At 44.2% G+C, this 12,742-nt stretch overlaps 1 protein-coding gene across 1 annotated transcript; it reads left to right on the forward strand.

Annotated features, from left to right (window-relative positions):
- The first annotated feature begins 1,489 nt into the window (after nucleotides 1-1,489).
- Nucleotides 1,490-11,676, forward strand: LOC138792216 (uncharacterized). The gene is made up of 3 exons (XM_069969359.1): nucleotides 1,490-1,614; nucleotides 4,359-5,340; nucleotides 9,303-11,676. The coding sequence occupies exons 2-3, from the start codon at nucleotides 4,486-4,488 to the stop codon at nucleotides 10,893-10,895; spliced, it is 2,448 nt and encodes an 815-aa protein (XP_069825460.1). The 5' UTR covers nucleotides 1,490-1,614; nucleotides 4,359-4,485; the 3' UTR covers nucleotides 10,896-11,676.
- Nucleotides 11,677-12,742: the final 1,066 nt, after the last annotated feature.

Genomic DNA, 12,742 nt, shown 5'->3' on the forward strand with positions numbered 1-12,742 from the left:
ATGGCTGATACCAGAGAGTAATAGATTGTATATACCTGTCCTACAGTCACCTCTCCTCCCCCCAGCCTGACATGGCTGATACCGGAGAGTAATAGATTGTATATACCTGTCCTACAGTCACCTCTCCTCCCCCCAGCCTGACATGGCTGATACCAGAGAGTAATAGATTGTATATACCTGTCCTACCCCCCCCCCCCCAGCCTGACATGGCTGATACCAGAGAGTAATAGATTGTATATACCTGTCCTACAGTCACCTCTCCTCCCCCCAGCCTGACATGGCTGATACCAGAGAGTAATAGATTGTATATACCTGTCCTACACCCCCCCCCCCAGCCTGACATGGCTGATACCAGAGAGTAATAGATTGTATATACCTGTCCTACAGTCACCTCCCCCCCAGCCTGACATGGCTGATACCAGAGAGTAATAGATTGTATATACCTGTCCTACCCCCCCCCCCAGCCTGACATGGCTAATACCAGAGAGTAATAGATTGTATATACCTGTCCTACAGTCACCCCCCCCCCCCCCCAGCCTGACATGGCTGATACCAGAGAGTAATAGATTGTATATACCTGTCCTACAGTCCCCCCCCCCCAGCCTGACATGGCTGATACCAGAGAGTAATAGATTGTATATACCTGTCCTACAGTCACCTCCCCCCCAGCCTGACATGGCTGATACCAGAGAGTAATAGATTGTATATACCTGTCCTACCCCCCCCCCCCCCCCAGCCTGACATGGCTGATACCAGAGAGTAATAGATTGTATATACCTGTCCTACAGTCTCCTCCCCCCTAGCCTGACATGGCTGATACCAGAGAGTAATAGATTGTATATACCTGTCCTACAGTCACCTCCCCCCCAGCCTGACATGGCTGATACCAGAGAGTAATAGATTGTATATACCTGTCCTACAGTCACCTCCCCCCCAGCCTGACATGGCTGATACCAGAGAGTAATAGATTGTATATACCTGTCCTACAGTCACCCCCCCCCTCCCCCAGCCTGACATGGCTGATACCAGAGAGTAATAGATTGTATATACCTGTCCTACAGTCACCTCCCCCCCAGCCTGACATGGCTGATACCAGAGAGTAATAGATTGTATATACCTGTCCCCCCCAGCCTGACGTGGCTTATACCAGAGAGTAATAGATTGTATATACCTGTCCTACAGTCACCCCCCCCCCCCAGCCTGACATGGCTGATACCAGAGAGTAATAGATTGTATATACCTGTCCTACAGTCTCCTCCCCCCTAGCCTGACATGGCTGATACCAGAGAGTAATAGATTGTATATACCTGTCCTACAGTCTTTCCCCCCCAGCCTGACATGGCTGATACCAGAGAGTAATAGAGCAGGGTGAGGGTGGTGTCAGTGTTAGATAAGCTATCTCCGATGCGGGTGTTTGGGGTGGAGCTGCAGTTGGCGGTCGGCTCTCTTTTTCCCACTGTTACCAGTGCGGTGCTGGTGCAGCATGTGACTGGATGGGCTGGTATAGCAGAGCTGGTCTAGCACAGCTGGGGGTGAGAAGAGGAGGAAGTTATTACACAGATGTCTTAGTTTCACTTTGACGAGTACTCGGGAATAAGGGCCGAGGGGAATTCTGTAAGTAGTTTTTATGTTACTAATATATAACGTATAGGTATACAGAGCAGGGGGAAGCTGGAGTATCGAGGGACCTGGGGCAGAGGTTCACCTTGGGCCCCCAGTTTCCTCCCTGTACAGCTGCCACCTCCATGACACTCTGCTGTGCTGCTACCAAGGTCTCTTCTACTATATTACAGTATAACGGGTAGTGGAAGATTACAATTACCCAATAATCACATCAATATCAATAAGGTTAATATGTGCAACTGAAGGGTGTTATGTACTACAGCTCCCAGCATGACCAGAACAAGGATATGCTGGGGGTGTGTTATATAATACTAATATAATAATATAATACTGCCACACACTGTGAAACTAATATAATACTGACACATACTGCACCCTTAGCTATAATACTGCTATATACTGTGTACGTAATGTATTGCCGCCAAATACTATATACCTAATGTAATACCGCCACATACTATGTACCTAATATAATACTGACACACATTGCACCCTTAGATATAATACCGCCACATACTGTGTACCTAATGTAATATCACCACATACTATGTACGTAATACTGACACACACTGCACCCTTAGATACAATACTGCCACATACTGTGCACCTAATATAATACTGCCACACACTGTGCACATGTTATAATACTGCCACACACTGTGCATCTAATATACTACTGCCACACACTGTGCAGCTAATATAATACTTCCACATACTGTACAACTTATATAATACTCCCACATACTAGGTACCTAATATAATACTGCTGCACACTATGCACATGTTATAATACAGCCACACACTATACACCTAATATAATACTGCCACACACTGCACCTAATATAATACTGACACACACTGTGTACCTAATATAATAGTACCACACACCGTGCACCTAATATAATACTGACACACACTGTGTACCTAATATAATACTACCACACACTATACACCTAATATAATACTACCACACTGTGCACCTAATATAATACTGACACAGTGTGTACCTAATATAATACTACCACACACTATACACCTAATATAATACTGACACACACTGTGCACCTAATATAATACTGACACACACTGTGCACCTAATATAATACTGACACACACTGTGTACCTAATATAATACTACCACACACTGTGCACCTAATATAATACTGCCACATTGTGCACCTAATATAATACTGCCCCACACTGTACAACTAATATTATACTAGATACAATACTGACACAAACTGTCTACCTAATGTAATATTGCCACATACTGTGTACCTAATGTAATACCGCCACATACTGTGTACCTAATGTAATATTGCCACATACTGCGTACCTAATATAATACCACAACATATAGTGTACCTAATGTAATACTGCCAGACACTGTGTTCCTAATATAATGCTGCCACATACTGTGTACCTAATATAATACTGCCACATACTGTGTACCTAATAAAATACTGCCAGACACTGTGTACCTAATATAATACTGCCACATACTATGTACCTAATAAAATACTGCCAGACACTGTGTACCTAATATAATACTGCCAGACAGTGTGTACCTAATAAAATACTGCAAGACACTGTCTACCTAATGTAATACTGCCACATACGGTGGACCCTATATAATACTGCCACATAAGGCCGGGTTCACACTGAGCAAAACTAGCGGAATTCCGCGGCAGAATGCCGTTAACCTCGCTCTCATAATGTGAGTCTATGGGAGGCGCGCACTTCTGTTCCCACAACGTCTCTCCACGCTGAAGAATGAACATGTTCATTCTTCAGCGCGGACAGAGCAGGAGCGCGCGCCTCCCATAGACTCCCATTATGAGAGGGAGGCTAACGGCATTCTGCCGCGGAATTCCGCTAGTTTTGCTCAGTGTGAACGGGGCCTAATTCATGGCAGCATGGAACAACACATGGCCCCACAGTCTGCATCTCTAGGATGGAAGCTTCCAGATGCAACACCGGATCTTAGGATTTACTTTCAGATAAGCTCGTTTATAATATTAGTATACTTTGTATTGCTAGCGAAGAACAACAACGAAGAGGCGGCCACTCACCAATCAGGTGCTGCGTTTATTCCGATAACACCAACATAGGCTCACAGGCAGTTATGCAGGGTGCGACCCAGTGAGGCTACGGCTGTTTCGCGTTTGCACGCCTCCACAGGCCTGAATGTACTACAAGGCCAGTGTAAGTGTGCACCCTGCATAACTGCCTGTGAGCCTATGTTGATGTTATCCAAATAAAGGCAGCACCTGATTGGTGGGTGGCCGCCTCTTCGTTCTTGTTCTTCGCTACCTTTAAGAATCGTTCACCAGGCCAAGCACCAGCGGGAGTGTGATTATTTACGGCACATCCTCAGCACTGCCCATAGGCCTTACCAGGGACTGACTCACGACTCGCGTGGAGAGGCAGTGCCTAGCTGTAGTACTGCTCTTCTTTATGATACTTTGTATTGCAGTATTACACTAAGAGGGGAAGGTGAAGTTAGCAAAGGGAACCGGATGTTTGGTAAGCTGGTAGACACTTCCTCACACTCCTCTCACGACTAGAAAGGTCGGGGGAGAGAGGGTCCCACTTCAAAAGGGTATTAAAAGGGATACTCTAGCGGAAAAAAAATTCTTTCAAATCAGCTGGTGTTAAAAAGTTATTTAGATTTGTAATTGACTTCTATATAAAAATTCCCAGTCTTCCGGTACTTATTTTTCACTGTATTTCAGAAATGAAGATGGCTCCATGTGGATTTAGTTCCTTTGTTAGACACCCATCCCGCCAAATACTGGTTCTTCTTCTTCATGTTGCGGCACTCCCATGAACTGATGAAGATCGACACAACCCTACAAGAATATGGCAGCCACTTCTCCTATTACTCCACCTGAAAAGCCCAAAGTTTTTAGTTACTACTTTCAGATTCCTCAAAACGCTGAAGTGAAAAGAGTCCCGATCTCCATTTTGTCTTCTTCAGTTCGGCAAAGAATAAGTCGTCTGGGTGTCTGCTCTGACTTCACCAACACTCCCTACGTCATAGTTGTGTCACCAGTTACTAAGCAGAAGTTACCGAACAGCCACATAGCAAGGTCGACGGCGAACGAAGTGGCGGATGAACATTTCCAGGTGGTATTCAGTGACACAGGACAATCACCCGATCAAAGGTCATCTATGGGAAAAGCGGATAAACAGAGGAGGAAGGACCATGGGACTTACTTAGTGCCTATGAAATGTTGCAAAGACACTGCGTTGACCATACTGCAACTGTCCCAAACAAGCAACGAGGAGAAGTCTACTCCTGGGAGAGAATTACCAAACGTCTATGACTCCCTCATCCTTAACCTACAAGTGATCAAGATGAAAGCCACCGCTATGTGCATGTACAAAAACATCATGTATTTACTGCCAGAAAGTAAAATGAGAAACAGAAGAAGTGATGGGCGAGAAAAAGCCGGAGAAGCCAGAACCACCGAACTCCAGCCAGAGGCCGACATGAGCAGCGACAGTGATTGTAGCGAGGACGGCCTGGGCACTGTGACAATGCGCCACTCCATACCACTTCAACAGCAACATCACAGATTAGAGAACAGTGCAAGTGGGACATCTGCAACAGTTGTGAAATTGTGGAATGAGGACAAATGGGACCTACCAGCACAGAAGAAATCCACCTATGCCCATCCATCCTCAATACCTTCTACTGAGAACACTCTGCAGGTAAATTGTGGTTTATGTAAAAAATGCTTAATATACATTCAAAGTTCTACAACTGTTAGGAGGAAATTGTTAAATTTTGTATGGGCATTTGGAGCAAAAAATTTTAAATTTTAAACCCAATTTTACAATGAATACTTTTTTAAAGATTCTTCCAGTTTAGTTGGTCTTCCATGAGACAACGATTTAACCTTGGAAACATCACTACTTTTCAATTTTCAAGGAGTCATCCCCTTTAAAATATTTTAGTAATTCATAAACCATTCCTTCTGTTAATCCATGTACCATTCCTCCCGTTAATTCATAAACCATTCTTCCCGTTAATCCATAGACCATTCCTCCCGTTAATCCACAAATCATTCTTCCTGTTAATTTATAGACCATTCCTCCCGTTAATCCATAGATCATTCCTCCCGTTAATCCATAGACCATTCCTCCCGTTAATCCATAGACCATTCCTCCTGTTAATCCATAGACCATTCCTCCAGTTAATCCACAGATCATTCTTCCCGTTAATTCATAAACCATTCTTACCGTTAATCCATAAACCATTCCTCCCGTTAATCCATAAACCATTCCTCCTGTTAATCCATAAACCATTCCTCCCATTAATCCATAAACCATTCTTCCCGTTAATCCATAGACCATTCCTCCCGTTAATCCATAGACCATTCCTCCTGTTAATCCATAGACCATTCCTCCAGTTAATCCACAGATCATTCTTCCCGTTAATTCATAAACCATTCTTACCGTTAATCCATAAACCATTCCTCCCGTTAATCCATAAACCATTCCTCCTGTTAATCCATTAACCATTCCTCCCATTAATCCGTAAACCATTCTTCCCGTTAATCCATAGACCATTCCTCCCGTTAATCAATAGACCATTCCTCCTGTTACTCCACAGACCATTCCTCTTGTTAATCCATAGACCATTCCTCTTGTTAATCCATAGACCATTCCTCCCGTTAATCCACAGATCATTCTTCCTGTTAATCCATAGACCATTCCTCCCGTTAATCCACAGATCATTCTTCCCGTTAATTTCTAAATAATTCCTCCTGTTAATCCATAAACCATTCCTCCCGTTAATCCATAAACCATTCCTCCCGTTAATCCATAAACCATTCCTTCCGTTAATCCATAAACCATTCTTCCCGTTAATCCATAGACCATTCCTCCCATTAATTCATAAACCATTCCTCCCGTTAATCCATAGACCATTTCTGCGTTAATTCATAAACCATTCTTCACGTTAATCCATAGACCATTCTTCCAGTTAATCCACAGATCATTCTTCCCATTAATTCATAAACCATTCTTACCGTTAATCCATAAACCATTCCTCCCGTTAATCCATAGACCATTCTTCCCATTAATCCACAGATCATTCTTCCCGTTAATCCATAGACCATTCCTTACGTTAATCCACAGATCATTCTTCCTGTTAATTCAAAATCATAAACCATTCCTCCCGTTAATCCATAAACCATTCATCCCGTTAATCCATAAACCATTGCTCCCATTAATCCATAAACCATTCTTCCCGTTAATCCATAGACCATTCCTCCCATTAATTCATAAACCATTCCTCCCGGTAATCCATAGACCATTTCTGCGTTAATTCATAAACCATTCTTCCCGTTAATCCATAGACCATTCTTCCAGTTAATCCACAGATCATTCTTCCCATTAATTCATAAACCATTCTTACCGTTAATCCATAAACCATTCCTCCCGTTAATCCATAAACCATTCCTCCTGTTAATCCATAAACCATTCCTCCCATTAATCCATAAACCATTCTTCCCGTTAATCCATAGACCATTCCTCCCGTTAATCCATAGACCATTCCTCCTGTTAATCCATAGACCATTCCTCCAGTTAATCCACAGATCATTCTTCCCGTTAATTCATAAACCATTCTTACCGTTAATCCATAAACCATTCCTCCCGTTAATCCATAAACCATTCCTCCTGTTAATCCATTAACCATTCCTCCCATTAATCCGTAAACCATTCTTCCCGTTAATCCATAGACCATTCCTCCCGTTAATCAATAGACCATTCCTCCTGTTACTCCACAGACCATTCCTCTTGTTAATCCATAGACCATTCCTCTTGTTAATCCATAGACCATTCCTCCCGTTAATCCACAGATCATTCTTCCTGTTAATCCATAGACCATTCCTCCCGTTAATCCACAGATCATTCTTCCCGTTAATTTCTAAATAATTCCTCCTGTTAATCCATAAACCATTCCTCCCGTTAATCCATAAACCATTCCTCCCGTTAATCCATAAACCATTCCTTCCGTTAATCCATAAACCATTTTTCCCGTTAATCCATAGACCATTCCTCCCATTAATTCATAAACCATTCCTCCCGTTAATCCATAGACCATTTCTGCGTTAATTCATAAACCATTCTTCACGTTAATCCATAGACCATTCTTCCAGTTAATCCACAGATCATTCTTCCCATTAATTCATAAACCATTCTTACCGTTAATCCATAAACCATTCCTCCCGTTAATCCATAGACCATTCTTCCCATTAATCCACAGATCATTCTTCCCGTTAATCCATAGACCATTCCTTACGTTAATCCACAGATCATTCTTCCTGTTAATTCAAAATCATAAACCTTTCCTCCCGTTAATCCATAAACCATTCATCCCGTTAATCCATAAACCATTGCTCCCATTAATCCATAAACCATTCTTCCCGTTAATCCATAGACCATTCCTCCCATTAATTCATAAACCATTCCTCCCGGTAATCCATAGACCATTTCTGCGTTAATTCATAAACCATTCTTCCCGTTAATCCATAGACCATTCTTCCAGTTAATCCACAGATCATTCTTCCCATTAATTCATAAACCATTCTTACCGTTAATCCATAAACCATTCCTCCCGTTAATCCATAGACCGTTCCTCCCGTTAATCCATAGACCATTCCTCCCGTTAATCCACAGATCATTCTTCCTGTTCATTCAAAATCATAAACCATTCCTCCCGTTAATCCATAAACCATTCCTCCCGTTAATCCATAAACCATTCCTCCCGTTAATCCATAAACCATTCTTCCCGTTAATCCATAGGCCATTCCCCCCGTTAATCCATAGACCATTCCTCCCGTTAATCCATAGACCATTTCTCCCGTTAATCCACAGATCATTCTTCCCGTTAATCCATTAAACCATTCCTCCCGTTAATTCATAAACCATTCTTCCTGTTAATTCATAAACCATTCTTCCCGTTAATCTATAGACCATAAGTGAATCCCAGTTTGAGAATCTATAATGGTTTAGGAGTAGTGTTGAGCAAACTCGATGAACGACATCCCTACCATTCTAAGGGTGGCATCCAACTTTTCTAGCCATTGGGAGTCAAATGCTGAGCACTCGGTGTCGGCCAAACGTGAACATTCGGCGAGCCGGCTCATCCCTATTAAGGAGCCATCTCTTAGTCACTAGATATAAAGTAAAAATATTTTTTATAAGAGCCAAAACCCAAAACATTCTAAAATGTAGTGGAACACCTCCATATAAGAATGGAGACTTTTATTGCGACATTGGCACAGCGGTGACACTATGCTAATTTTAGTAGCCCGAAATGCTCAGGATGAGCTGCATCCATGCCAGACTGTAAGAGGCAATTTTCCACTGAGACTTCATAAATTATTTAGAACTTGAGGGACATGATGCTAATAAAAATATGTGATCTCTGCCAGATCACCAGCACAGCTGGCTATGATGGTCTGCCCTGGCTACCACAGAGGGCATCACAGGGCTATGTGGTTTGGGCCTCAATGGGTCGAAGCTTGTCAACAGTATATTAGACACATGGTATTAAAGTTATGTCAGATTGGTGTGTATGTTTCACAGTGTAATTGGAAATAATACCAAGGTGTGAATTTTGTATTTGTAACTCCTTCTGATGTCTTCACCTTCTTCACCAGATTTCTTTTTTGGAACATTCACGAAGACAAATCAAAAGAAAATTGTCATATTTCAGCAACGGAGAAACTTTTATAAAAAAAATTAATCTAAGTGGTTGTGACTTACAGCAAGACTCACCTGCAGCAAAGAATGCCTTCTCCCATTCATCTCTCCCACCCCATTTACCATCTTTAGGCTCTCCTTCTTCTCTAGGTCTGCTGGAGTCACCACATTCACACTCTCCAAGTGTTAAAAGTGCCATTCTTGAAGGGCCAACTCCTTTCAGTATACTGTGCAATGTCTTTCCACCCATGGCTTCTGCTTCTCTGACACCCGAGCCAAGTTGTAGAGAAAATCCTCCCCGGCCCAACGCCAAGTCAGGCCAGTCCTTGTCAGGGGTCAGCACAGGTTCTGAATATGGCCATGAATCGGCTGAGAGTAATCCATGTCTTGTATCCAGTCCGTCCTCATCAGGGTTAAGCAGAAATTCTAAAGACAGCCACGAGGCAGATGAGAGTCAACCATGTCTTAAACCCCTGTCCAGTCCATCTAGATCAGGGTTCAACACAAATTCTAAAGACAACCATGAGGCAGATGAGAGTCAACCATGTCTCAAACCCATGCCCAGTCCATATTTTCCAACATTAAGCACAAGTTCTGAAGCCAGCAATGAGTCAGATGATAGTCATTCATGTCTCAAACCCATATCCAGGCCCTCTTCATCAGGGGTCGGCAAAAGTTCTGAAGCAAGTCATGCGGGAGATAACAGTCAACCATGTCTCAAACCTCTGTCGAGTTCATCTAGATCAGGGTTCAACACAAATTCTAAGGACAACCATGAGGCAGATGAGAGTCAACCATGTCTTAAACCCATGCCCAGTCCATATTTTCCAACATTAAGCACAAGTTCTGAAGCCAGCAATGAGTCAGATGAGAGTCATTCATGTCTTAAACCCATGTCCAGGCCATCTTCATCAGGGGTCGGCATAGGTTCTGAAGCAAGTCATGCGGGAGATAACAGTCAGCCATGTCTCGAACCCATGTCGAGTCCATCTTTGTCAGATGTCAGCACAGTTTCTGAAGACAACCATGAGTCAGATGAGAGTCATCCATATCTTAATACCATGTCCAGTCCATCTTTATCAGGGGTCAGCATAGGTTCTGAAGACAGACATGAGGCAGAAGAGAGTCATCTGTGTCTCGAACCCATATCCAGGCCATCTTCATCAGGGGTCGGCATAGGTTCTGAAGCAAGTCATGCGGGAGATAACAGTCAGCCATGTCGCGAACCCATGTCGAGTCCATCTTTGTCAGATGTCAGCACAGTTTCTGAAGACAACTATGAGTCAGATGAGAGTCATCCATATCTTAATACCATGTCCAGTCCATCTTTATCAGGGGTCAGCATAGGTTCTGAAGACAGTCATGAGGGAGATGAGAGTCATCCGAGTCTCGAACCAAGTTCTGATCTGGGGTCTAGTCAGTCTGTGCACGCTTCATTTCCCATCATAGACGACATAACCAGAGATGAGGCGATTCAAAGACTTCTTGATCGCGTGAAAGAATGTAAAAAACGTGTTGAGGATATACGGCAAAATGAAAAAATTGAATAATTTTAGTAAAATAATAGACCACAATGAACCATGGTGATAAAGGGTTAATTCTCAGTGAGGTGTTTGGGGGAAAATTTTCAAATGTCGCCATTAATGGTACAATCCATGTAGCTTTAAAAGACTTGACTAGGAACTACAGTCAACTGAAGACAAATCGGGCCCCCTAGTGGTGGAGATGTGCAATTTGCAACAATGGCCGTGATTTATGCAAAGCATATATTGTATTGGAATGAATGGAATCCCGGCCGGAGCGTATGCACACAGAATTTGTTCGGCCAGGATTCCATCCGGCCGCACAAAAAACTGACATGTTAGTTCACACAATGGAGCCGCACAATCCGGAGCCGCCTGCTCCATAGTGCAAGGGTTGAATTCGGATGTGGGCGCCTGCATCTGAATTCAGCAGAGATGAAGATCATCCGTCCGTGTCACAGAACGGCCGGTGTTATACGTAGGGTGAACCCAGCCATATACTGTATTAGGGTTATGTCATGTTGCAGGGTGGTGGGAACTATACATGAAATAGAATGGTCAGACATATACAAGGGTTGGATTTTTGGGTGGGGAGGGGATGACTTAGAGGGGATTCTGGATCCTGCACAATAACAGTATACATAATGGAGCGAGTACGGTCACTACGAGACTAAGTTCAGACCACTAACTCATTGAGCTCGCCGTGGTGGACAGGGAATTCGGGTTGGGGGACAACGACTGTAAAAATGTTTATATATCTTTTATATACTGAAGAGTCACTTATAGTTTTATAAGGAAACATAATAAACTAAGAGTCAAAACAAAATAAATATAGTATCTGGTGTCTGTTATCCGTCCCTGATACTCAGGTAGAGGTTGGGGTTCATAGCTGTGGTCTATGGCCGTGGTTCTTAACCTGTGGTAGATGTATATGCCGCAGGCTGAGGGAGTATTCGCTGTGCCTTTAAAATAAAAACAAAACACCAACTGGGCACTTTGCAGCGCGCCCAGATATTCCCCTTCCTTCAGTGTTATATCCCTGCGCTGGACAATGGAACAAAGTCTCCGCCAGAAGCTCCTTCCAGACACCTTAACAAAGTCCACACCAGCCGCACCATTTCCTCCTGTGTTATATGGGGCATATCTAGCTACAGGGGGGCATAACCGGCTACAGGGGGCATAACCAGCTACAGGGGGGCATAACTGGCTACAGGGGGCATAACCAGCTACAGGGGGCATAACCGGCTACAGGGGGCATAACCAGCTACAGGGGGGCATAACTGGCTACAGGGGGCATAACCAGCTACAGGGGGCATAACCGGCTACAGGGGGCATAACCAGCTACAGGGGGGCATAACTGGCTACAGGGGGCATAACCAGCTACAGGGGGCATAACCGGCTACAGGGGGCATAACCGGCTACAGGGGGGCATAACCAGCTACAGGGGGCATAACCAGCTACAGGGGGGGCATAACCGGCTACGGGGGGCATAACCAGCTACAGGGGGCATAACTGGCTACAGGGGGGCATAACCAGCTACAGGGGGGCATAACCGGCTACAGGGGGCGTAACTGGCTACAGGGGGCATAACTGGCTACAGGGGGGCATAACCGGCTACAGGGGGGCATAACCGGCTACAGGGGGCATAACCAGCTACAGGGGGGCATAACCGGCTACAGGGGGGCATAACCAGCTACAGGGGGCATAACCAGCTACAGGGGGGCATAACCGGCTACAGGGGGCATAACCAGCTACAGGGGGCATAACCGGCTACGGGGGGCATAACCAGCTACAGGGGGCATAACCGGCTACAGGGGGCATAACCGGCTACAGGGGGGCATAACCAGCTACAGGGGGGCATAACCGGCTACAGG

The sequence above is a fragment of the Dendropsophus ebraccatus genome, chromosome 5 (assembly GCF_027789765.1).
Source record: "Dendropsophus ebraccatus isolate aDenEbr1 chromosome 5, aDenEbr1.pat, whole genome shotgun sequence".
Lineage (NCBI taxonomy): Eukaryota > Metazoa > Chordata > Amphibia > Anura > Hylidae > Dendropsophus > Dendropsophus ebraccatus.

Excerpts from the sequence above, each read along its gene's own strand:
- LOC138792216 (XM_069969359.1), top strand. The coding sequence starts at position 4,486 with ATGGCAGCCACTTCTCCTATTACTCCACCTGAAAAGCCCAAAGTTTTT. Across the intron at positions 5,341-9,302 it reads CTACTGAGAACACTCTGCAG|ATTTCTTTTTTGGAACATTC; the intron begins GTAAATTGTGGT and ends CTTCTTCACCAG.